The following is a 26079-nucleotide window of genomic DNA, read 5'->3' on the forward strand; positions in this document are numbered from 1 at the left end:
CTTTTCTGTCAGTCTTTTATTTTAAGTGTATGTTGTCTGTTTTAGGTCGCTATAGATGAGGATGACCCCAAACTCTTGCTTTCATATAACAATAGCAAACAGAGCAATGATGATGTGATTGTCATGGCAACCCTACGTCTTCTCCGTCTGTTGGTGAAGCATGCTGGTGAACTAAGGGAAAGCCTTGAGCTGGGCCTGGCCTCCACCCCAACAGCACCCTGGAGGGGTATGTCATATTGTGAAATAAGCATCCAGATGTGAACGTTTCAATGTATAAAAATTTTCGGCTCTGTCATAGATCTTGTTCAGGCAGTGTACCTGATCTAGAAACCCACTGGTTATCTTCTGGCAGTAATGTCACCCATTAACCCTGCAAAGCAGATGGATACGCCCATGTCCTTGTTTCTCACTGGCGAATCCATCTTGCAAAGCTCCCGCCTGAACCGTTTGGGCCCGGTTAGAAAATGACAGGACCAATCAGCGTCAAGGGGGAGTACTTTTGGGGGCAGTGGAGTCGTGACGTAAGCAAGCAGCAACAAGAGACCAGTGGCGTCATGGTGGAAGAGATTAGCGTGGATGATGCTAAAGCACCAGTTTTATCAGAACTTTATGACATTTCTTCATTTAAAGAAGAACAAAGAACAGTAGTGAGTTGTTTTATTTCAAAAACAACAAAAGTCGTGTACTACAGTCGCCATGGTTTGCATTATTCCTCGGTAGCTGCGCATGTGCACCTAGGTTGTGGCTACATGTTTTGTTGCTCTGATTGGCCCGTAAAGATGTGACAGACAGAACGTTCTTCCAATCACACTCCGAGTTTCAGGTTCAGGGTAGTCACCTATGGGATTGATTACCATATTTATGAGTCTTATGGTGTAACTAGGACTTAGCAATAAAGGAGTTCCTTTTCCATGTGTTGTCTTTGTTTACGGTCCGACATCCCACTAGGTTTGTATGTTTTGCTTTTATCTGCGCCAAGCGTTTTGGAGCTTATCCCATATTTTCTAGTCTTTGCTTGTGCTTCAGCAGCGTTCCACCTTTCTTACTCTCCATAGAGATTGTTTTCATGCATATAGCCAGTGTCATCTAAAACACCAATGGACATTACTGCTTGGAATATAATCAGAAATGGAACACTTCAGACACTAGTTGATGTGTCAGCAGCCTACAGATTTTGTATTTGTATTATAGGACCTTGGTTTGCCCTCTGTAAGAGTTTTTACATTTAGTTGTTGCAATTATAATCCAGATGAATTTAAAAGACTAGAAAGCAGACGCTTACAGAATACAATGAAAGGTTACCTTTGTATTTTATTGTCCTCTGGGAAAATGGGTAAATGCTATCAGTTTCATTATACCACATCAGTGGTATATAGCAGATGCTCTCTAGTTAGCATTCCTTTTGATTAACAATCACATTCTCCTTCTCTATACTGTTTCACTGCATCTCCTCCTTAGGTATCATCCCCCAGCTTTTTTCTCGTCTCAACCACCCAGAGGCATACATTCGACAGAGTATATGTAGCTTGCTTTGTCGAGTGGCTCAGGACTCCCCACATCTCATTCTCTACCCCGCAATTGTGGGCTCACTCTCCCTTGGAGGAGAGGCTCAGAATGCAGGTATTTTTAGATCTGTTAAGCTTGATACATTCTTCTTTTTTAAGAATCTGGCATTTCCTTTTAACATACCTTGTTCATAATATGGATGTGGTGTGCTTTCTTCATATACTAGACTAGCAAAAACTACAATGCCAAGTATGGCTACCATTAACAGCAATATAGATGATCTTCACCCATTAGAAATAGATTGCCTTTCTGCAAACCATAATTCAAAAAAGTTTGGATGTTGTGAAAAATGTAAATAGAAACAGTGATTTGCAAATCCTTTTAAACCTACAACCAATTGAATACAGCACAAGGACGATATTTAATGTTCAAACTGACTAACATTATTTTAATCATTATAATTTATTATTATTATTTTTAATTATACACACACTTTGAGTTTGATACCTGCAACATGTTCAAAAAAAGTTGAGATGGGCAAGAAAGACTGGGAATGTTGTGGAATGTACAGTACCTAGATTGGATATTAAAGGAGCCCCTACTAAAAGGCTCAGTAACTCACTATTAGTGATGCCACAAGGTTCTCCTTTGTGAAAGACTCTATGAGCAAATTGTCTTTCAATTTATGAACAACACTCCTCATATACAATTTCTTGCAATTGTATATGAACAACACTCCTCATATACAATTGCAAGGAATTTAGATTTTCCCCAACTACATTTCATGATACCATCAAAAGATTCCAATAACTTGGTGAAATCTCTTCACCTGAGGAGCAAAGCAAAAAACTAATATTAAATGCCATGACCTTTGACCCCTCAGCCAGCACTGCATTAAAAACCAGCGTCATTGTATGATGAATTTTACAATGGGCTTGGGATCACTTAGGAAACCACTGTCATTCAACACAGTACATCTCTGCATCTACAAATCTATGTTAGGACTACCATGGAAATTTATAGCCCACAACCTCCAGTAAAGCCCCTGATTTTTCTCATCTGTGATGGACTGGCCTAAAGAGAAAAGTATGCTTTGGTCTGAGTCCACATTTCCCCACAACTGGGGGGCTAAAGATGAAAAATACCATCCAGATGATCAAAAGCCTACTTGGAGGTACATACAGGTTTTGGAGCAACACAAGCTTCCATCCAGACATAGACAGAAATGTTGCTCCGTATTTCAGGAAGGCATTGCCAGGCTAGATTCCGCACGAGCTACAGCAGCACGGCTTCACAGAAAAAGAGTGCAGGTAGTAAACCGGCTTGCATGTAGTCCAGGCCTGTCTCCCATGTATGTCAATGTATGATGCATAAAATTGGATAACAGAAACTGCACATTGTTCAGCAGTTTACTGTACAGGAGGAGCTGAAGAGGAAACTGAGAGAGGCCAAGAACTCCTACAAGGAGAAGATAGAGGCCAGGATAGGGCAGAGCAGTACTAAGGACATGCGGAATGGGATGAAGCTTATGACCGGCTGCAGCTGGCCTACACCCAAAGTTAAAGGAGACCCAGACTGTGCTGCTGAGCTGAACCTGTTTTTCAATAGGTTTGACACAACCCCAACTCCTGTGAGCTCAGACAGTGGGTCGGTGTCTCCACCTACCACTTCAGCCCCCATTTACGACTCTGCTGGAGACTCTGCTCCCCTCCCCATCACAAACCTGTCTTCATCTCAGTTCCCTCACAGCTTCAGTGGACAACCACCCGCCCCAGCTCCCAGCCCCCAGCTCCCTCACCAACCTGACAATGGACATCTTAGTGTAGCCCCTCCCTCACCCTGTCTCACTCTGACTTGCTGGAGTCCTTCAGCACCTTTGCAACCTCTCTTTGAGGTTGATGAAGGTGCCTGACCCAAGGAAGACCTCCTACCAGTGTTAATTTTGGCAGCTATTTCTAATTTTAGTCATATTTTTAGTCTTTAAATGAAATGCATTTTAGTTTTAGTTACATTTTAGTCATTTCTATCCTTTTTAGTTTTAGTCTAGTTTAAGTCCATAAAAATTTTGGTCTTTACTTGTAGTCCAATCATTTATTATCTTGCCTAAATCTGGTACCAAATCATTGTAGTGTTTTCTATGCAACCTGCCTAACCTGGGGTCCCTGTTCTCCTCAGCTGAGAGGCAGAGAAGCTACAGCTGCATTGTTTTGACAGATTTAACCACAGTGGAGAAATATCATGGATTTTGAATGTCCGACAAAAACTACATTACATTTTAGTATGGATTTATTCATCTTGACATTTTATCAGTTTTACTCATCACAGATCTATTTTTTGTCTTAGTCTAGGTTTTATCATGGAATAAAAGGCTGTTGATGAACATTCATTTTTAGTACCAAAGCACTCTCAATGACTACAGGCCTGTGGCTGTAACGTCACATGTCATGAAAACCTTTGAGAGGCTGGTTCTTCAGCACCTGAGGACCCTGCTCACCACTTCCTAGGATTCTTTGCAGTTTGCATACCAGCAACACATCATCTTCCTCACCCACAAGGCCCTGTCAGACCTGGAGAGGCAGGGGGGCACTGTGAGAGTCTTGTTCTTTGACTTCTCCAGTGCTTTCAACACCATCCATCCCTGCCTCCTGAGGGACAAGCTGCTGGATATACAGCTACAGCCCTACATCACAGCCTGGATCCTGGACTACCTAACTGTCCAGCTGCAGTTTGTCAGAGTGGACGGCTGCGTCTCTGAGGTGGTGAGGAGCAATACCGGAGCACCTCAGGGAACTGTACTGGCACCATTCCTCTTCACCCTCTATACATCAGACTTCCAGTTCAACTCTGGATCATGCCACCTCCAGAAGTTTTCCAAAAGCTCCTCCATTGTTGGATGCATCAGCGATGGCAACGAGGAGGAGTACAGAGGACTGATAGAGAGGAACAAGAGCCCCCCCTGTAGTAAAGAGGGTGGAGTCTTATGAGTACCTTGGGGTCTACATAAACAATAAACTGGACTGGACCCATAACACTGACGACCTCTTCAGGAAAGGACAGAGCAGGATGTTCTTCCTGAGGAGACTCAGGTCGTTCATTGTTTGCAACAGGCTCCTGAAGATCTTCTACCAGTCTATGGTGGCCAGTGTACTCTTTGCTGTGGTGTGCTGGTGGGGTAGGCATCAAGACTAGTGAGATCAACAGGCTTTGCAGACTGGTGAGGAAGGCCCTCTCTCTGGTGGGTCTAGAACTTGACGCTCTGGAGACAGTGGTTGAGGGGAGGGTGAAGGACAAATTTGCAATTACAAATGTTTTTGATATACATGTGTTTATTGTCTTTAAGTGTATTGGAGCAACACAAAAAAATCAGAAGAAAAAGACAAAATTGACATAATTGACATAATACACAAAACTCAAAAAATGGGCTGGACAAAATTATTGGCACCCTCAACTTAATATTTGGTTGCACACCCTTGGAAAAAAATAACTGAAACCAATCGCTTCCTTTAACCATCAACAAGCTGCTTATACCTCTCAAGTGGATTTCTGGACCACTCTTCTTTTGCAAACTGCTCCAGGTCTCTCAAATTTGAAGGGTGCTTCTTGCAACAGCAGTTTTGAGATCTTTTCATAGGTGTTCAATAGTATTTATATCTGGACTCATTGCTGGCCACTTCAGAACTCTCCGGCACTTTGTCTCCAACCATTTCTTGGTGCTTTTTGAGGTATGTTTGGGGTCATTGTCCTGCTGAAACACCGATGACCTCTGATGACCCAGCTTTCTGACACTAGGTCCTACATTGTGGCCCAAAATGTTTTGATAGTCTTCAGATTTCATGATTCCTTGCACACAGTCCAGAGGCAACAAAATAACCCCAAAACATCCTTGAACCTCCCCCATGTTTGACTGTAGGTACTGTGTTCTTTTCTTTGCAGCCCTCATTCCATTTTCTGTAAACAGTAGAATGACGTGCTTTTCCATAATGCTCTGCCTTAGTCTCATCTGTCCACAAAATGTTCTCCCAGAAGGATTGAGGCTTACTCAGGTACATTTTTGCCAACTCCAGTCTGTCTTCTTATGTCTCTTTGTCAGCAGTGGGGTTCTCCTCGGTCTCCTGCCATAGCGCTTGATCTCATTCAGATTACGATGTATGGTTTGAGCTGACACTTTTGCACCCCGAGTCTGCAGGGCAGCCTGAATTTGTGTGGAAGTTTACTGAGGATGTTTATCCACCATTCCAGCTATCCTGCGTTGCATTCTTTTGTCAGTTGTTCTCTTCTGTCCACATCCAGGGAGATTAGCCACAGTTCCATGGGTTATAAACTTCTTGATTATATTACACACAGTGGACAAAGGAATTTCAAGATCTCTGGAGATGGTCTTGAAACCTTAAGATCGTTCATATTTTTCCACAACTTTGCTTCCTAAGTCCTCAGACGAGTCTCGGCTCTTCTTTCTCTTCTCCATGCTGGGTGTGACACACACAGGCATGCAACACAAAGGTTGAGTCAACTTTTATACATTCTAACTGGCTTCAGGTGTGATTTCTATATTGCCAGCACCTGTTACTGCCACAGATGAGTTTAAATGAGCATCACATGCTTGAATTAAAATGATTTACCCACAGTTTTAAAAGGGTGCCAATAATTTTGTCCAGCCCATTTTTTGAGTTTTGTGTAAAATTATGTCAATTTTGTCTTTTTCTTCTGATTTTTTGTGTTGCTTCAATGCACATTAAGGCAATAAACACATGTATACCAAGAACATTTGTAATTGCAACAATTTCTGGGAGAAATTGTGTTTTTTATGGAAAAATTCCAGGTGTGCCAATACTTTCGTCCATGACTGTGCTTAAAATCTTGCTCTTCCATACTGCACATATAGCGTCCCATTCTTTTGACCTCTTTTGCCCTACCTCATGTTCATGTCTGGCACTGTTCTGTATATAATTTGTTGCCAGCAAGTGTATCATGTTACTTTACATAAACACATGTCACTTTAATTGCTCTTGTCTGCAAAGAATGTTAATTGTATATACCATACTTACTGCCCCTTATTTTTTTATTCTTTATTCATCTTCTGTACATTTATGTTTAATTCTATTGTATTTTTACCACCATTCTCCTTTGTTGTGTCGCTACAATGCCAGAATTTCCCCTCTGGGGATCAATAAAGTGTAATCTTATCATATAACTTGAGATGTACATCATGGAAGAGTCTGAAAGTACTACACAAGTACTACAATACTTCAGCAATAAGAGTCCAAACCCTGGATGTTTTAGATTATTGTTAAGAGAAAAAGCGATGCAACACAGTGGATAAAAATACTCTTGTCCTAACTTTTTCCAGACATATTGCAGACATTGAATTCAAAATGTATGTGTACTTTACTATATATATATATATATATATATATATATATGTACTTACTTTAAAACTAAGTATTGGTTCAAACATGAAATATCTATTATTTAATGCTGCATCTAATTTAATATAGGCTGAATAGTATTTGCAAATCACTGTTTACTGTTTTAAATCATATTTTGCCTTTGGAGTTGGGGTTTTGTAGAAATGGAAATTACTATTGCTGTCACATAAGGGTCTGTTAATTTAATATTTTCACAGGGAATAAATTGCCTTCAGCTTTGCCTACCTTCTTGGGCAGCATGCAGGGAGAGGGTTTGGACGGGGAAGGAGAGGAGCAGCTTGAAAACTGTGGACAAGGAGGCGCTTCAGAAGAGTTGGCTTCCTTCTGCTCCAGTCAGGACCAAGCCATGATGCAGGACTGCTACAGCAAGATTGTGGAAAAACTGTCCTTTGCAAACCCTACGATGGTGCTTCAGGTAGGTGGCCACATGCAAATGCCGTTGCATTGGAATTGTTCAGTAGCACTGTTTAAAAAAATTGGTGTTGATGCCCTCTTGAAGCAAAAACAACATCTTGGATTATATGCTTAGGTCATTTGTTTGGTTTGGTTAATCCAAAACACCTCATATACCAGAATCTAAATACTGAGCATTAAAATGCACGTAATTTTAAGGCCTTCAAATAAGATATCCTGGGAATGTGGCTTTACTTGCTGATTGTAGTAAAGAGAGGCTGTTGTCTTTTAGCTGCTAACCTTTTGTTAACCTTTCCTCCAGTGTTGTGCCTTCATATTTTGGGCGAACGTAAACTGAACGTACTGCCTGATGAACGTTATTGTGAGCACGCTCATTCTGGCGTTTGTGGACGGCACTCTCTCACATTTTAACTTTGTTCAAGAGAGTGCCAGATTCCATAGAGCCTTTCAGGCGAAAACCCGGCTAAAACACATAGTAAATGGGCCTTAATATATATAGGGGGAAAACACCCAATCTGGCAACACCAGCCACCACAGAGTCGCACCGCCGCTTGTGTCATCTTCTCTCACTCTCTCTGCACACCAGTCTGGTGTTTGTGTGATAAATATGATTGAGGTAATGTATATACAATGTTGACCAAACAGAAACTTTACCTGGTTGTTAGTAAATCAACCCTCACGATATCTATTTTTGGAAATCAGTGCCATCCATGATCAATGAGGTGCACGCCATGTGCGCTCTTGCTCCTGATGCTTGCAGCACAGAAATTCTAATGACGTATGTCCAGTATATCCACCTGTTATTCTGCAACCTCTCTTGTCAAAAGTCAACTCCTACTATCCTTTAGTTTGTGAATTTATGGTAAAACTCTGTAAAGCTCCCGTGCTAGTTCTAATTGACATCGTAGAACTTCCTCTCACTGATCAGCTGTTTTAAAATCAGATCACGGGTGAAAACAAATAAAGAAAACATATATTTTAAGGTGATATAATAAAATAAAGCCTACTGATAATGACACAGAAACAGAAACTATAGTGAGGGAGATACAGAAGCAAAACGGATGAGCTGCTGTGTGAGGGAAAGGGAGGGGTGCAGGGGTGTGTTTGAGGGGGGATGAAGGGGGCAAGATCACTGGTTTATGCTAGTCTAATTCTGAGGGAAAAACCCCAATAAAACAGCTAAAAAATATGGCATTAATCTTATGATAAAAATAACTCTTTAAAAAGTCAGATAAACATTAAAAATATTATCTTTATTATTGCAACAAGGAATATAATCATTGAAAGCAATGATCATAGCAATGATCTTTTTTTTCAGATAAAAGTTAGTTTTGCTGAAAGACACAGGCCTGTGGTAGTTTTTGGTATGTTATCCTTGGTGATGACTCACTTCCAACTAAGAATGGCCTCTTTTATATTTAACTTACTCAGGCTAAATTGCAATTTGCACAGACTCTGTATGTGTTATTGTAATACCAAGGTGGTGTGTGTGTGTGTGTGTGGCGGGGGGGGGGGATTATTGCTGCTTAGGGCCTCACTTTGGCCAAGGGCGGCCCTGTGTGCAAGTGACTGAATGGATGGCTACAATGGGGAAATGCCAGTATATTGGTAAAAAAAAACAAACAAACTAATTATGAACTAGTTCATTTTTGGAACTTAGTTCAAAATTTTGAATTATGAACTAAACTAATTCATTTTAAAATCTGTGAACAGAACTTTGAAATAGTTAATGTAGAAAATGAACTTTCCCAACACTGCTGTCCTCTGTGATAATCAGGTCCAGCAGCTAGTTGGTGAGCTGCGCAGAGTGACCTTACTGTGGGATGAACTGTGGCTTGGTGTCTTACAACAGCAACACATGCATGTCCTGCGTAGAATCCAACAGCTGGAGGATGAAGTCAAAAGGGTGCAGAACAACAATACTCTCCGCCGGTAAGTGAGATATACATATATATATATATATATATATATATATATATATATACTGCTAGCTTATTTGGAACACTGCAGATGGGTGGTAACTGTCACCAGGTATTCAGGGAGGGATTTGAAATAAAAGGGGGTCTTGAATGTGACATCAAATATCCAAGTTTTGACGTTCTGTTGAACAGACTGGATCAATAATCAACCAATCGATATAAATCGATGGACTTTAACTCCTCTAATACATACATGCATTTTTTATACAGGTTTAATGTTTATATTTGTGTTTATATTTGCATGAAAAATTTAAGCTTTTGTGTAAGATCTTATTTGAATGAGGCAATATAAATGCCCTTGAGCTTAGTCAGTCTAAGACCTCATGATAATTTTTCTTTTTACTCCTCTTTATCTTTTACTGTTCTTAATCAGTTTACCAATGATCATATTAAAAAACTAATGTTTGATACTTTTTATTGTATTCTATTTCTTTTGATCCAGAGATGAAAAGATTGCCATTATGCGTGAGAAGCACTCTGCACTGATGCGTCCTGTGGTTTTTGCCTTGGATCACGTCTGCAGAATTACAGCAGCTCCAGCAGAGACACCACATGAAACATGGTTCCAACAAAGCTATGGTGATGCCATTACATCTGCCCTAGAGCGACTGAGAAACCCCTCAAACCCTGCCAGCCCTGCTAGCAGCTGGCTTCCCTTCAAGCAGGTGTGTGTCTGTTTGCATTTTAATACAGCAGTATATAATGTATTTTCTAAGCACCAACAGCATGAGAGGGAACATTCTGTATATATTGTAGCTTTTGTTTCAGTTTCTCTCTGTGTGTTTTCAAGCAACGATTGATAGTAACAACTTTTTGGAATCATGACCAGATGTTTTTTGTGTTTTGGCAAGATCATGATAAGCCTGCAGCAGCGGGCTCAGAAGCGAGCCAGCTATCTGCTTCATCTGGATGAAATAAGTCCTCGCCTAGTTTCAATGACTTCAACAGAGATGGCCCTGCCAGGCGAGGTGTCAGCATCAGATGCTGTCACCATACAGAGTGTAGGCAACACCATTACCATCCTGCCAACCAAGACTAAGCCAAAGAAGCTCTTCTTTCTGGGCTCAGATGGACACAACTACCCATACCTTTTTAAAGGTAGGACATTAAACAGCATTAATTCCAAAATATCTTGCCCTATTTGCACAGGACTGGAGTTATCTAGGGACCTCTTATAATTTGTAATAATCACGCAGACTGTCTGTGTCTTTAATCCCGTATGAGTTGACCATGTTTGTAATTTGCAGAGTAAAAATTCTAGGGCACGTTATCTACCATATTTCAGTGCACACAGAGGTTCACAGGTAATTCTTATCCCAGAATTTAGGGTGGTAGTTATGTTTTTTACAGTCCATGTGACTTTTCTGCTTCTTTTTCCCATTAAAAAAAATACAGGCTGTGTACAGAGGAGATTGTTTACAAAATTTTGACTCATAAAGGTTATAAATAGTGCATCTCTTTAAGTTGATTTCAACTTATGTGTAACATGTTTTTATTGTACAAAACTTGTTTATCCACATTTTGCTGTCCAAATGTGCACATCTGTAACCTTGCAAAGCAGATGGATACGCCCATTTCCGTGTTTTTCACTGGCGAATCCATCTTGTTAAGCTCCCGTCTGAACCATTTGGGCCTGGTTAGCCAGTGACAGGACCAATCAGCAACGAGGGGCAATACTTTCAGGCACGGCAGTGTCGTGACGTAAACAAGCAGCAGCAAGAGCTGGTGCAGTTATGGAGGAAGAGATTAGCATGGATGCTGCTAAAGCACCAGTTTTATCAGAACTTGATGACATGTCTTCATGAAAAGAAGAACGATGATCAGCAGTGAGTTGTTATCTTTTCAAAAACGACAAAAGTTGAGTACTAACATGTCTATAGTCGCCATGTTTCGCGTTGATCCTTGGTAGCAGCGCAAGCGCCGCTTGATAGCTGCTACGTCACGTGTTTTGTTGCTCTGGCCCGTAGAGATGTGACAGAACGTTCATCCAATCACACTCTTGAGTTTTTTTCAAATCCTCTGCCTTTTCTCAAACGTTTCCTATTGAAGCTTTCCCAGATGGATGTGTGAAACAAATCCATCTGGTGTATCAGGTTAGCACATCTGCACTGCTTTCTTCATTTTCTCTTTGCAAGTATCTGATCTTGTATCTGTATTATTTAGCCATACATTTCATGCATAACACAATTTACAATTTGAAATGTGCCCCTCAACATTCAGTGGTTGGGCTGCAACAGCTGATCTGCACAAGGAGAGTTGATGTGGGTATATATATATTAGGTCTGTTAGTATTAACGCTCTTGATTAATCTTGACACCTTAAGAAATGATAATGCAATTTATTAATATGACCAAGTTTGACCACAACTTCCTACCATAGTCCTCCAGCGTGAAAGTTTACGTGCCTGGGGGTGAAGAGGCAGGTCAAAGACAGCCAGGAGTGATGAGTGAGGAGACAGACCCAGGTTTGCTTAATGGCAATTTTCTTTTTAAAAAGCCAGGGAGTGGAAGTTATGATAAAACCAAAGTTCCAATCCAGTCCAATCCACTTTATTGATATAGCGCATTTTATAAACTGAAAACTGAACGTTTCCAAAGTGCTGCACAAAACATAATTTAAAAACAAAACAATTGTTCAGCCAGTGCTCAAAATAAAACCAGTAAAACCAAGAGAACGTACTATAACAATAGATAGTGGCTAAAAACAATAAATATAAATACAAAATACAAATAAATAAATTTTAAAATAACAGGACCCCAGTGCAAAGACGCAAGAATTGGGTGATATGTTCAAGTTTTTTGGTTCCTGTTAAAAGTCGTGCCGCAGAGTTCTGGACTAACTGTAAGCGTGAAAGTGCATTATGTGAGATGCCAGTATAAAGTGCATTACAGTAGTCCAGGCATGAAGAAATAAAAGCGTGCACGACTTGCACAGCTTAACTTTTGATTAAAGACGAAGGTGATAAAAGCCTGATTTAACGACTCTGCTGATCTGTTTGTTGAGTTTAAAATCACTGTCCATGGTGGTGCCAAGGTTGGTGGCAAAGGGTTGAACATTATTTTTTGAGGGGGCCCAGGTCCATAAGGGGATCAGTGGGTCCAAGCAACACAATTTCTGTTTTCCCCTCATTTAACAAAGAAAATTTTGGGCCAACCAAGCCTTGATGTCACCGAGGTAGTTCAACAAGGGTGTCAGGGGGCCTTTGGCACTCTTGGAGATAGGCAAATAAATCTGACAGTCATCAGCATAAAAATGGTAGGAGATGCTGTGCTTTCTAAAAATTGCACCCAGCGGGAGAAGGGAAAGCGAAAAAATGATTGGGCCAAGAATTGAACCCTGGGGGACTCCACAGTGGAGAGGGGCAGCAGACGAGGTGGAGTCCCCACAGCCTGACAGTACAGGATCTCCCTGACAGGCTGGGGGGACTCCACCTCGTCTGCTGCCCCTCTCCACTGTGGAGTCCCCCAGGGTTCAATTCTTGGCCCAATCATTTTTTCGCTTTACCTTCTCCTTCGGTCCCCCTGACACCCACACAGTCTTCAAGGTGGTTTAAAAGGGTTGCATGGGCAACTGTGTCGAAAGCAGCAGTCAGGTCTAAAAGCACTAAAATGGCAGAACTACCAGAATCAGCCATTAAAAACAGGTCATTAAAAACCTTTAAAAGTGCAGACTCAGTGCTATGCAGGGCCTTATAGCCTGACTGGAAACTTTCTGAAGTACCATGTGCATCTAAAAAGGGCTGTAATTGACTAAGAACACATTTTTCTCATATTTTAGCCAAAAAAGGGAGCTTCGAGATGGCTGAAAATTGGAAACATTGGAAGAGTCCAGACCTGGTTTATTAAGGAGAAGTTCAATCACAGCTTGTTTGCAAAAAGAGGGGGCAATTCCGGAGACAAGACTGCTATTCACAATTTGACAGATACTTGAGCCAATTGTAGCCCACACCTCCTTCAACAACCTTGGAGGGACAGGGTCTGTAGGGCTAGATGAGGATTTTAGTTGATTAACATTTTTTGAGAGAGATGGCAATGACACTGGCTCAAACTTAGAAAAAACAGCTGAGCAAGGAATGGTAATGGGTGGATTGAAAGAGGGGAATAATAAATTAGCCCTAATCAGAGCAACCTTGTCTGTGAAGTAGAATAAGAATTTTTAACATTTTTCAGAACAGCATTCTAAAAGAGTGCATTTGGATGGGTTTAAACCAGACCCTATTGTTTGAAATAAAAGGCGAGGATTATTCACATTTTACAAGACCAAATTTGAAAAATATTTTATCTTTTCCTCTTTGACCAATTTCTGATACATTTTCCAACTGTCTCTTAAAATCTCATATGACACCTGTAGCTGGTCATTTTTCCACTTTCTTTCTGCCTGCCTACATTTGCGCCTGGCCCTACGAGTGGTGTCATTGAGCCACAGCACAGGTGTGGCTCTGGGGCGCACAGCTTTTTGCAGACCTACAGAGTCCATAACTGCAGAGCACGCAACCATGAAAGAGTTTGTGATTTTTTCAGTGTCCTAAAATGCAGCGTCACCCAAATGCATATTTGCCATAAAAAGAAGAGCAAATGATGGAGCAAATTGTGTGTTCATACTGCAGTGATGAACTGTCTTTCCACCGTAACACAAGTCTGAATTGCAACTTTAGGGCAAAGCACATCTTTGCTAATGTTATCAAAAACGCTGACAACAACACGGGATCAAACAGTAGTCATCAAGCCACACCACTGAATTAAAGTTTGTGTTCAAAGTTAGCCTCATAGAAAGCTAACAGGTTCACTGTCCCATAGCGTGAGCTTCCAGTCAATAAAAAATGCAGTATGTCATCACAGGCAATCACAATGTGTTATGTCATCAGAAAGCACAGGCCCCGGACAAATCTGTCAATTCAGATACATCTGAGCTGCATCTCACCTCGTTTGTTTTATGGCTTGGGTCTGACTTGAGTATTTTCCTTGAGTCTTAGTCCCTCCCACCGGAGACTCATGGAAAGACTGATGGAATCAAAGTGGAGGACTGAAGATTCTGACAGCGCATGAGATGTCCTTCCCTCGGCAGCTTCACGTGAAGCGACATCAGTTTATGATGATGTTCGAGTTGATCATCAGTCAGCTGTCAGGAGCCATTGTAGCTAAACCCCGGCCAGACAATGATGAAGCGTACTGATGTTTTCTGAAGCCTTTTAATTATGTTCAGCCTTAGCACGGTATTTGAACATAACTCCTTTCCATATGAGTCTTCAGACACATCGTAAGAGCTGAGAGACAGATAAAAACACAGCTCTTCAATAAAAGACAAAAATATAAACAAAAAATATACAAAAACCTTTAGCCGTATTATTACTCACATCCATATAACAACAAAATGCTAACGAGTGCAACCCTTAGCATGTACGTGATGGCTAATCATGACAAACTAGCTAAACTGAAACTTTCCGAGAGGAGTTCAATTCAAAAGTACATCACTTAAACAAAACTTAAGTAAACACATTCATAAAAAACACACAAAACGTTATAAAGCAAAATACCTTGTTCTCAACTCCAGCCAGGTGCTTAAATGAATGAGAAAACATGAGAAAACGTCTTCCATGCTTCGTTTCTCTGCATCTGTCAATTTTCCGTCTATTAGGTACGTACTACGTACTAAACAGGAAGTACTTTAAAATAAAAGCATGAAATTGTAAAGTCCGTGACAATATAAACAAAAATTACAGGAAGTTATAAATACAACAACAGACCTTCATAAGAGTCATTTACAGCCATAAACAGCTGATTATGTTTGCGAAAATTTGTACTGCATTTATTCTAATGAAATATCCACATTTACTGTGTTTCATCTTGGTGTGGGATCATAAACACCTGAAATTGAAGAGAAACCTACAATCTACAAAAACAACAGACAGACTCTTTCTACCAGCAAATTCTTTCTTCTAAAAGTGTTTATTAGCCTAATATTTCTTTGTTCAGACACAATACTTGTACTTCTATTATCCCAAACAGGCCACAGGATTCAAACAATATGGGAAAGAAAAAAGATCTCTCTGCTGCTGAAAAGCGTCAAATAGTGCAATACCTTGATCAAAACATTAAATATTTTACGAAAACTGAAGCATGATCATCGTACTATGAAAGAATTTGTGGTGGATTCAGAGCACAGATGGGTTTGTGCAGATAAAGGCAAAATGAGGAGGGTTTCTGCCAGACAAATTAATTGGATTAAGAGAGCAGCTGCTAAAATGCCATTAAAAAGTAGCAAACAGGCATTTCCAGCTGCCAGTGCATCTGGAGTCCCATAAACCTTGAGCATTCCAAATTATTATGCAAATTTGATTTTAGTGTCATAAACATTCAAATTTTTGTTTTTCAATTAAACTACTTGTTGGATGTTCCACATTATTAAGCAGGCCACAAGTTTCAAGCATATGGGAAAGAAAAAGGATCTTTCTGCTACCTTTAAGTGTCAAGTAGTGTAATGCCTTGGACAAGGAACAAAAAATTAGATATTTCATGAAAAATTAAGCGTGATCATTCAGTGCACAGACGGGTTCATGCAGATAAAAGCAAAACAAGGAAGGTTTGTGCCAGACAAATTCATCAGATTAAGAGAGCAGCTGCTAAAATACCATTACAAAGTAGAAAACAGGTATTTGAAGCTGCTGGTGCCTCTGGAGTCTCACAAACCTCAAGGTGTAGGATCCTCCAGAAGCTTGCCGTCGTGTATAAACCTGCTATTCGGCCCCCCCATCCAATGCTCACAAGCAGAAATGGTTGCAGTGTGCCCAGAAATACATGAAGACTCATTTTCAAACAGTCTTGTTGACTGATGGTTGCCGTGCAACCCTGGGTGGTCCAGATGGAGGAGTAGTGGATGGTTGGTGGATGGCCACCATGTCCCAACAAGGCTGTGACGCCAGCAGGGAGGTGGCGGAGTCATGTTTTGGGCTGGAATAATGGGAAGAAAGCTGGTAGGCCCTTTTGGGGTCCCTGAAGGTGTGAAAATGACCTCAGAAAAGTACGGTCAGGCCCAGAAATATTTGGACAGTGACACAAGCTTCATGATTTGGGCTCTGCATGCCACCTGATTGGATTTGAAATAAAACAACTGGGATGTAATTGAAGTGCAGACTTTCGGGTTTTGTTCAGGGGGTTGAACAAAAATATCCTATGAAACCTTTAGGAATTGCAACCATTTCTATACAAAGTCTCCCCATTTCGGGAGCTCCAAAGTAATTGGACAAAATAACATTACCATAAGTGAAATGTTCATTTTTTTATATTTTGTTGAGTATACTTTGCAGGCAATGGCTGCCTGAAATTTGGAACCCATGGACATCACCAAACGCAGGGTTTCTCCCTTTGTGGTGCTTTGCCAGGCCTTTACTGCAGCTGTCTTCAGTTTTAGCTTGTTTGTGGGTCTTTCTGCCTTAAGTTTTGTCTTAAGCAAGGGAAATGCATGCTCAATCGGGTTGAGATCTGGTGATTGACTCGGCCATTGCAGAATATTTCACTTGCCAGTGGAAGCCATGCATGCCCATGCCATCGTACTGCCTCCACCATACTTTACAGAGGATGTGGTGTGCTTTGGATCATGAGCTTTTCCAAGCCTTCTTCATACTATCTTCTTCCCATCATTCTGGTACAGGTTGTTTCTTAGTTTCATCTGTCCAAGGAGTGCTTTTCCAGAACTGTGCTGGCCTCTTTTCATGTTTTTTGGCAAAGTCTAATCTGGTCTTTCTATTTTTGAGGCTGATTAATGGCTTGCACCTTGTAGTGAACCCTCTGTATTTGCTGTCATGGAGTCTTCTCTTGATTGTAGACTTAGATACTGATACACCTACTTCCTGGAGAATGTTCTTTACTTAGGTGGATGTTGTGAAGGGGGTTTTCTTCTCCATGAAAAGGATCCTGCGATCGTCTACCACTGTTGTCTTCCATGGACGTCCAAGCCTATTTGAGTTCCCAAGCTCACCAGTGCGCTTTTTTTTTTTTTTTTTTTCCGAATGTACCAGTCTGTTGATTTGGCCATTCCTAATATTTCTGCTATCTCTCGGATGAATTTCTTCTTTTTTCAGCTTCAGGATAGCCTGTTTAACTTCTATTGAGAGCTCCTTTGAAACATGTTGTGGGTTCACAGCAACAACTTCCAAATGCAAATGCCACACCTGAAATCAACTCCACACCTGAACCTGCTCAATTGATGTCTTAACGAGGGAAATAGCTTTTGAGTCAACTGTCCAATTACTTTTGGTCCCTTTAAAGGAAAATTTCAACATTTTGGCAAATTCCCCCATTGCCATAATTCCTGTAGTCTTAGTAAAAGGTCCGTTTCCTTTAGTTGTCGGTGCAAGCTGTTCCTAGATCTGGGGGGACCATTAAACCAGCTGCACCGTAAATGCTATGTTAGCAGACGGAATTTTTGCTTTCCCTCATCAAACTCATCAAATACACAATCCAAAAACTCCAAAATACTCTCGTGGACAAGTTGTGACCGTAAATTTTGACAGCCCTAATATACACAGGTACGTATATATATGGCAGCACAGATTAGCTGTTGCAGCCTAACCACTGAATGTTGAGTGACACATTTCAAATCGTAAATTGTGTTATGCATGAAATGTATGGCTAGATAATAGTGATATTAGATCAGGCACTTTTAAGAGGAAGAGCACAACAGCTGAGCATATGAAGAGGACAGCTTTGTGCACATGCACATTTGGACACTAAGAATTTGAATAAATTACTTAAGTACAATAAAGCCATTTTTACACATATGCAAGAATTACTTGAAAATGAGGCACTATTTATAACCTAGATGTGTCAAAACTGTGCTAACAATGTCCTGCAAAGCCTCAATTATTTTTTAAATCAATAAAAGAAGCAGAAAAATCTGCACAGACTGTAAAAAAAACAAAACATAATTACCTCCTTAAATTACAGCAATGCCAATTTGCATTAGGATTACCCATGGAACTCTTTGTGCACTGAAACATGGTAGGTAATATGTCTGAGCTAAGAAGCAGGAAATTTCTGGTCATCTAGCTCCTAATGTCTTTAAGGCATGCTTCTAGGTAAAATAACCGAGTTTTATCATCAGGCTCATGTATACATACAGTTGGGTATTATCCAGGAAATCTATGGCATGGATTTTCATAATGTTACCTAGAGGAAGCTTTTAAATGGTGAAAAGAATTGGTCCAAGCAGAGAACCTTGAGGAACAGCATAGCTAACTTTGGTGTAAGTTGAAGATTCAAGAGATATGATTTAAATCAGCTTTATAGCTTCTCCCATAATTCTAATCCTGATTGGAAGTCTTCAAATAGTTATTTTCAATCAAAGTAGAGTAATAGGCAGCTTGTGTATGTAGCAGGATGTGTTTCCGAATTGAACCAAGGAACATGTCTGTGATGTTTACGCACATAGACACACATAGATAAGGTATATAAATATACCTTATCTTTGAGTGGAAAACACTGGTTTAAGTTTGAGCTAAAAAGAATTACTAACTGCATCTTTTCCCTCATATTCAGGTCTTGAGGATTTGCATTTGGATGAGCGCATCATGCAGTTTTTGTCCATTGTGAACACCATGTTTACCAAGATCAACCAGCAGGAGCAGCCACGCTTCCACGCTCGCCACTACTCTGTCACCCCCCTTGGAACTCGATCAGGACTAATCCAGTGGGTGGATGGAGCCACACCTCTCTTTGGCCTCTACAAGCGCTGGCAGCAGAGGGAGGCTGTGCTGCAGGCTCAGAAGGTAGTGTTGAATGTGGGTCTCTATTGTAAAAGGATAGAGGCAAGAATTTGTGTCAGCTACAAATAACAGGCTTTTCTGTAACCACTTAATGAATGTTTTGAGTGAGTGACATATTTCTTTCTGGACCACTGCCATTTAATGTTCTTCTCAAGAGTTACTTTTTTGTTTATGCATTTATTTATTTGTTTTTGTTTTTTTGTCTGATTGTTTTAGGAGTGAGTTATTTACTTACTTACCTACTTACTTTTTTATTTTACCAGGCCCAAGACTCATTCCAACAGCAGTCAGTGCCTCCAGTGCCCCGCCCCAGTGAACTCTACTATAGTCGTATTGGGCCTGCTCTGAAAGCAGTGGGGCTTAGTCTAGATGTGACACGACGAGACTGGCCACTTAGCGTCATGAAGGAGGTGCTCAGAGAATTAATGGAAGCTACTCCTTCCAACTTGCTGGCCAAGGAGCTATGGTGTTCCTGCACCACACCCAGTGAGTGGTGGGGGGTGACTCAGGTAACAATGGTTTGAACTTTACTATTAAAAGAATGACAACTTTTTATTACTTTTAAGAATTTAAGAAAGTTTATCAGTGATCAAAGTCTAAGCATTGTCAAGCTACTGCTATGAATGCATTTTTAAATCAATATTTCAATCAACGATAATTATTTTTTATTGAAGTCCTACGCAAGATCCACTGCTGTCATGTCGATGGTGGGATATATCATTGGCCTTGGTGACCGTCACCTAGACAACGTGTTGATTGATATGACCTCTGGAGAAGTGGTGCACATTGACTACAATGTGTGCTTTGAAAAAGGTCAGTTTGACTGTGTGTTGAGGCAGTTGGTTCAGAATTCAATTAATTATAAATTTCTGTTTTTCCCTAAAAGAGAACAAAATGTTGGCTTGATATTGATCTTCTCTGGGTTTTTGGTGAAGTATGTCTTTGTGTGTTTGACACAAAAATACCCAGGAAAAAGCCTGCGGGTGCCAGAGAAGGTCCCATTCAGGATGACTCATAACATTGAGACTGCACTAGGAGTCACTGGGGTGGAAGGCATCTTTAGACTGTCCTGTGAACAGGTAAGTACTGTTTAACATCTCCTGGCCCTCACTGCGTTCACATTTTTAACAACGAAGCTTTCTTTTGTGAAACCAGCTGTTCAGCTGTGTATGAAGGGACCAGCATAACCATATGGCAATTTGTGAGGAACATCTTGTCATGTTTTTTATGCAATGAATCTGCTCCACTTTATAAGTGCTTGCTTCTCTGCTAAATAGGTGCTGAAATTGATGTGTTTTGGCACCCATTTAAGATTTAGTCTTGTCTGCTGAAAATGCTTCTTTGTTGCAGTCACATTTTAGCCCTTTATGATTAAGGCATAGTTTCTATCAACAAAATTGCAAAAGGTTTTAGTCTACTTCTATTCATTGAAAGTCCTTTCATTTTAGTTGTCACTTCTTGTGAAAACATTTATCTCACGTCATTCAGCTGCAAAAATACCAAATTATAATTTTGATAAAATACCACGTTTAGTGTCACAATATACACGGTACTGAAACGATACTTGTAATTAAAATAATGGTGGTTTGATACTTGATACCAAATGGAACAGAAACAGGATGTCTGCAAAGGAATGGTGCATTTTGGAAATGTTTATTAATAACCTAAATGGTAAAAACTCTATTTAGAGTGAAATTTAAGTTATTTGATATTAATTCCTTTTTCATTTTGGCTAAAATCAGATATTTGGTTTTCTTTATTGTTTTGGTTAAACACTAACCTTGCAAAGCAGATGGATACGCCTGTTTCCTTGTTTTTCACTGGTAAATCCATCTTGCAAAGCTCCCATCTGAACCGTTTGGGCCCGGTTAGAAAGTGGACAGGACCAATAAGCGACGAGAGGCAGTACTTTCAGGTGCGGGAGAGTCGTGACATAAACAAGCAGCAACAAGAGGCAGGTGCAATTATGGCAGAAGAGCTAGCATGGCTGCTGTTAAAGTGCCAGTTTTATAAGAACTTGACGACATTTCTTCGTTTAAAGAAGAACAAAGAACAGCAGTGAGTTGTTTTCTTTTCAAAAACGACAAAAGTCGAATACTTACATGTCTACAGTCACTATGTTTCGCGTTATTCCTCAGTAGCTGCGCACGCGCAGCTCGATAGCAGCTACATATGGGTTTTGTTGCTCTGATTGGCCCGTAGAGATGTGCCAGACAGAACGTTCATCCAATCACACTCAAAGTTTTTTTCAAACCTCTGCCTTCTCCCAAACGTTTCCTACTGAAGCTTTCCCAGATGGATGTGTGAAACACATCCATCTGGGATGTCAGGTTAGTCAAACACAGCATCCTAGTGCAAAATGAGAGCAAGATTTTACAAAGTACATTCTCAAAGATATTTTAAATATTTTTAATATTATGTTTAAGGGTTATTTGCTAATCTGCTGTAATATTTATCATTTGCATCAAATGTTATCAGCATTTGATTTGATAATGCCAAATGCATAAACTATTATTTTTTGTACACCTGCCTTGTGCAGTGCTTTTTTTGTTTGTTTGTTTGTTTGTTTTTTTTGTTATTTTATTTGATGCTCAGGGTTTACAATTGATAACAACTTACATCATTTTGGGTCATTACCATAAATGTTGCACGAGGGGGGAGGAAATGCTCTTATTATTTTATAAATAAAAAGATTCCATTAATCTGTGACCAGGTAATTTCTACCAAAATGTTGCTCCAGCAACCAAATTTTTTATTATTATTGTTTTTATTATTATTATTATTATTATTAATAATTATCCAGGGCATTATGTTCACTCTGTTCTGGGCCAGATTACACAATCACCCCAGGGGATGTGCCCATAATTCCTCATTCACACAGCTTTGAATGTATCTAACCATGGGATAGAACCCTGCCAATGGCTCTTAATATCCCTCCCTGCCACTCCTGCCAGATGTATGACAACTACTGCCTGTAGTGCATGTCACTTTTTGTCACTGCGCAAAAAGGGGTGAAGCTTTCGACAATGGCAGAAGGGAAACAAATCCATCTTGTTCTTTTTTTTTTTTTTTTCCATAGTCTTTTTATTGAATTTGGCACATCCCCACAAACAGACAAACAAACAAAAACCCTACACCCACCCCCCACCCTACAATCCCTTATCCCTAGCTGCCACTCAATAATCCAGTCTGCTACGCTTCATTGCAAAGTTGTATACAGAGTAAAATAGACACAAAGAAAGAAAAGATTAATAGAAGACTTTCTGTGAATATGTTAATGAGATAGTAACAGCAGTAGTAACCCGCTGTATTAAAAAGAAAAAAAAAAGAAAGGTGTGACATGTCAGCGTCGGGCCACAACCCGCATCTCCAAACAGAGCTACATTTCATAGAATAAACACTGTATTTCCATATGTTCTACCATGAATATCATAGCACCATGTTTGACTCCTTTCATGGGTCAAGACTTTTAAAAACCCACTGACAAAGCAGATAATTACCTCCATAAAATTTGGGGGAAAGAAAAAAAAAAAAAAACAGAAAAGAGGGTACAGTGGGATCGATGTCACTAATAGAAAGAAAAATAAATACAGTAAATTCAAAATAGATAGACAGTAAGATTTTAAAAGTAAAAATTATGAGAGCCTAAGATAACAAGCCACAGCCCAACACTAATACAGCGAAGAGTTAACCAGGAATAGCAAGACCAGGCCATAAAGTGTATGTCAAGGGTCAAACGCATCCATTCAACAGCTGAGGATTTACTTGCGTAGAAGGTTTATCAAAGAATGTCAAAAAGGGTCTCCACACGTCATTAAATTTCTTTTCAGAACCACGCAGTGTAAATCTAATTTTTTCAAGCTTCAGGTACATTAATACATCTGCTATCCAGTGAGATACCGAGGGTGCCGCAGCATCCTTCCATTTCATAAGTATCAAGTGGCGAGCCAAAAGGGTGGTAAAGGCTATGACCCTTTGGTCCACTGCTGATAGATGCATCTCTTTTGGAACTACCCAAAAAAGAGATACTAGAGATTTTGGATCAATTCTAACTGTCAATATGCTAGAAAGGGCAGCAAAAATAGCTTTCCAGAAGCCTTCTAAGATAGGGCATAGCCAAAACATGTGAATCAGTGTTGCCTCTGCAAGCTTACACCTGTCACATATAGGGTTGATATGTGGATATATTTTGGCAAGTTTGGATTTAGAGAGGTGGGCGCAATGTACCACTTTAAATTGAAGTAAAGCGTGTCGGGCGCAGATTGAGGACGAATGGACTGCCTTCAAGATCTTGGTCCAGATTCCTTGGTCAATTCCCATTTGCAAATCTTGTTCCCAGGCAATCAAAATATCAGACCTAGGTGTTTGATCTAGTTTAGAGATGAGCGTGAGTATGGATGAGATTGCACCTTTGTCTGTTGGGTTTAAAGACATGATGGAATCAATTATTGTCTTCAAGGGTTTATTGGGAAAATCTATAATCAATCCTTTAATGAAATGCCGTACTTGTAAGTACCTAAAAAAGTGTGACCTTGGTATATCAAATTTCTCAGATAACTGATCAAAAGAGGCAAGTTTGTTGTTAATAAAGAGGTGACTAAAACTCTTCAGACCACTCCAATGCCATATATTGAAGGATGTATCCAGTATCGAGGGTGAGAAGAGGTGATTGAATGCAAATGGGCTAGAGAGGCTAGTATCTAATAAATTAAAATGTTTCCTGAATTGTGAGTAAATTTTCAGAGTATGACTGACTACAAGGGAGGAGAGTGATATGCTCTTTTGTAGCGGCAATGATGAACCAATTAGGGCTGGTAGAGACACGGCGCTACAGATATCACCCATGATATCCCATGTGGGACAGTTGTTGTCTAGGTGGTAGTGTGTCCAGTAAGATATACAATACAAATTAGATGCCCAATGATAATACTGGAAGTTTGGCAGTGCCATACCCCCTTCCTGTTTTGACTTCTGGAGATGTATTCTGCGCAGGCGTGGCTGTTTGCCATTCCAAATGAAAGATGATATAATTGAGTTTAACTCTTTAAAAAATGTACCAGAAACAAATATGGGCAAACACTGAAACATGTATAGGTACTTTGGAAGTACTGTCATTTTAATTGTTTTCACTCTACCAATAAGTGTCAAAAAGAGTGGTGACCATTTAGCCAGATCCTGTTTAGTTTGTTTTAACACTTTTTCAAAGTTGTATTTGTAGAGGTCTGAGAATGTCTTTGTCACTGTGATTCCAAGATAGGTTAAGTGGTCTGTTGTTATTTTAAGAGGTAACCTGATTTTTTTGAGTTCCACAATATCCATGTTTAGTGGCAGCACTTCACTTTTGTGCAAATTCAACTTATAACCTGATATTTTCCCAAACTGCTCTAATATTTTGAGAATCAGGGGTATTGTCATTTCTGCATGGGACAAATACAAAAGGAGATCGTCAGCGTAAAGCGATACTTTATGTTCCTCTCCCCCTCTTACTATACCTGGTATTGAGTTATTAGATCTTATGGCTACAGCCAGGGGCTCAATAGCCAAAACAAAGAGAAGGGGACTGAGGGGGCACCCCTGGCGAGTACCACGATGTAGATCAAAAGGTTCTGAATATAGGTTATTTGTTAAAACTATAGCAGAGGGGCTAGAGTACAACAGTTTAATCCATGATATAAAAGTTTTTCCAAACCCAAATCTTCCCAGAGTTTCAAAAAGGTAGGGCCATTCTACTCTGTCGAATGCCTTCGCTGCATCCATGGAGAGAAGGCATTCAGAAGGATTCTGGCGAGGAGAATACAGGATGTTAAACAGCCCTCAGATGTTAAAAAAGGATTGCCTATGCTTGATGAAGCCCGTTTGGTCCCTTGATATTATACTTGGCAAAACGTTTTCCAGACGACGGGCCAGTATTTTGGCCAATATTTTAAAATCTGTATTTAACAGGGAGATGGGTCTGTGGGACTCACAAAGTAGTGGATCTTTATTCTTTTTTGCTAATAATGTAATGCATGCTTGGTTGAGAGTGGGTGGGAGATAGCCTGCTTTCAGTGAGCCTGTAAACATGGGTAGCAAGATTGGTGTTAACTGTGTACAAAATGTGGCATAGAACTCATTTGGCAAGCCATCTGGACCAGGTGATTTTCTAGTTTTTAAGGATTTAATGGCTTCCATTATTTCCTGCTGTGTAATTGGCTGGTCTAGGCTGGACACCTGAGCAAGAGAGAGGGATGGAATTTTAAGGTGCCTAAAAAAGTCCTGCAGAGCTTCAGGGTTAGAGGACTTGCTTGAAGTGTACAATTCATAATAATAGTTTTTAAAAATATCATTTATTTCCTGATGATCTGTGGTACTTTTGCCATCTTGAGTAGCTATACTGCTAATGTATTGTTTAGCTCTAGCCCCCTTCAATTGTCTGGCCAAAATCACCCCTGCCTTTTCACCATGCTGGTACTGGTTACTTTTATTTCTAAGCAATAAATTTGAAATGTAAAATGAGGAGATCTGGTCATATTCTGCTTTAAGCTTAAGTCTCTCTTGATATAAGTTGGGGGTTGGATGTTGTGCATATATTTTATCTAATTCTGCGATCTGTGTTCTGATTAGTAGTTGTTTGCTTTCTAACTTCTTTTTCTTATTGGACGTAAACGATATAGTCTGACCTCTTAAGTACGCCTTTAATGACTCCCACACTGTTGCAACAGTAACATCTGGAGTCATATTAATTTCCAAAAATAGGGAAATTTGCTCTGACAAAAATTCCACAAAGGTTTCATCTGCTAACAGCAGGGAGTTAAACCTCCAATTTCTTCGGTTCGGCCTTGTTCCAGGTAAACTTAGTTTCATTACAAGTGGGGAATGATCAGAGATTACTATGGTTTGGTACTCACAGGATGAAATATATGAGGTCAGTTTATTATCTATAAAAAAGTAATCAATTCTACTGTATGAATGATGAACATGGGAAAAGAAGGAGTATTCCTTAGTGGCTGGGTGT

The 26079-nt window shown here is 40.0% G+C and overlaps 1 protein-coding gene across 6 annotated transcripts in view; it reads left to right on the plus strand.

Moving 5' to 3' along the window:
* smg1 (SMG1 nonsense mediated mRNA decay associated PI3K related kinase) overlaps positions 1-26079 on the plus strand; it is a 247249-nt gene that overhangs the window by 151709 nt on the left and 69461 nt on the right. For all 6 annotated transcript variants that reach the window (XM_041777927.1, XM_041777929.1, XM_041777930.1 and 3 more), the window contains 10 exons: positions 46-226; positions 1459-1620; positions 7130-7347; positions 9124-9278; positions 9768-9990; positions 10177-10423; positions 18859-19088; positions 19349-19594; positions 19760-19898; positions 20055-20164. In XM_041777927.1, the coding sequence (XP_041633861.1) occupies positions 46-226; positions 1459-1620; positions 7130-7347; positions 9124-9278; positions 9768-9990; positions 10177-10423; positions 18859-19088; positions 19349-19594; positions 19760-19898; positions 20055-20164 (1911 nt within the window). The remainder of the gene's footprint in view (positions 1-45; positions 227-1458; positions 1621-7129; positions 7348-9123; positions 9279-9767; positions 9991-10176; positions 10424-18858; positions 19089-19348; positions 19595-19759; positions 19899-20054; positions 20165-26079) is intronic.

This window comes from Cheilinus undulatus, linkage group 21 (assembly GCF_018320785.1).
Source record: "Cheilinus undulatus linkage group 21, ASM1832078v1, whole genome shotgun sequence".
In the NCBI taxonomy this organism is placed as follows: Eukaryota; Metazoa; Chordata; class Actinopteri; order Labriformes; family Labridae; genus Cheilinus; species Cheilinus undulatus.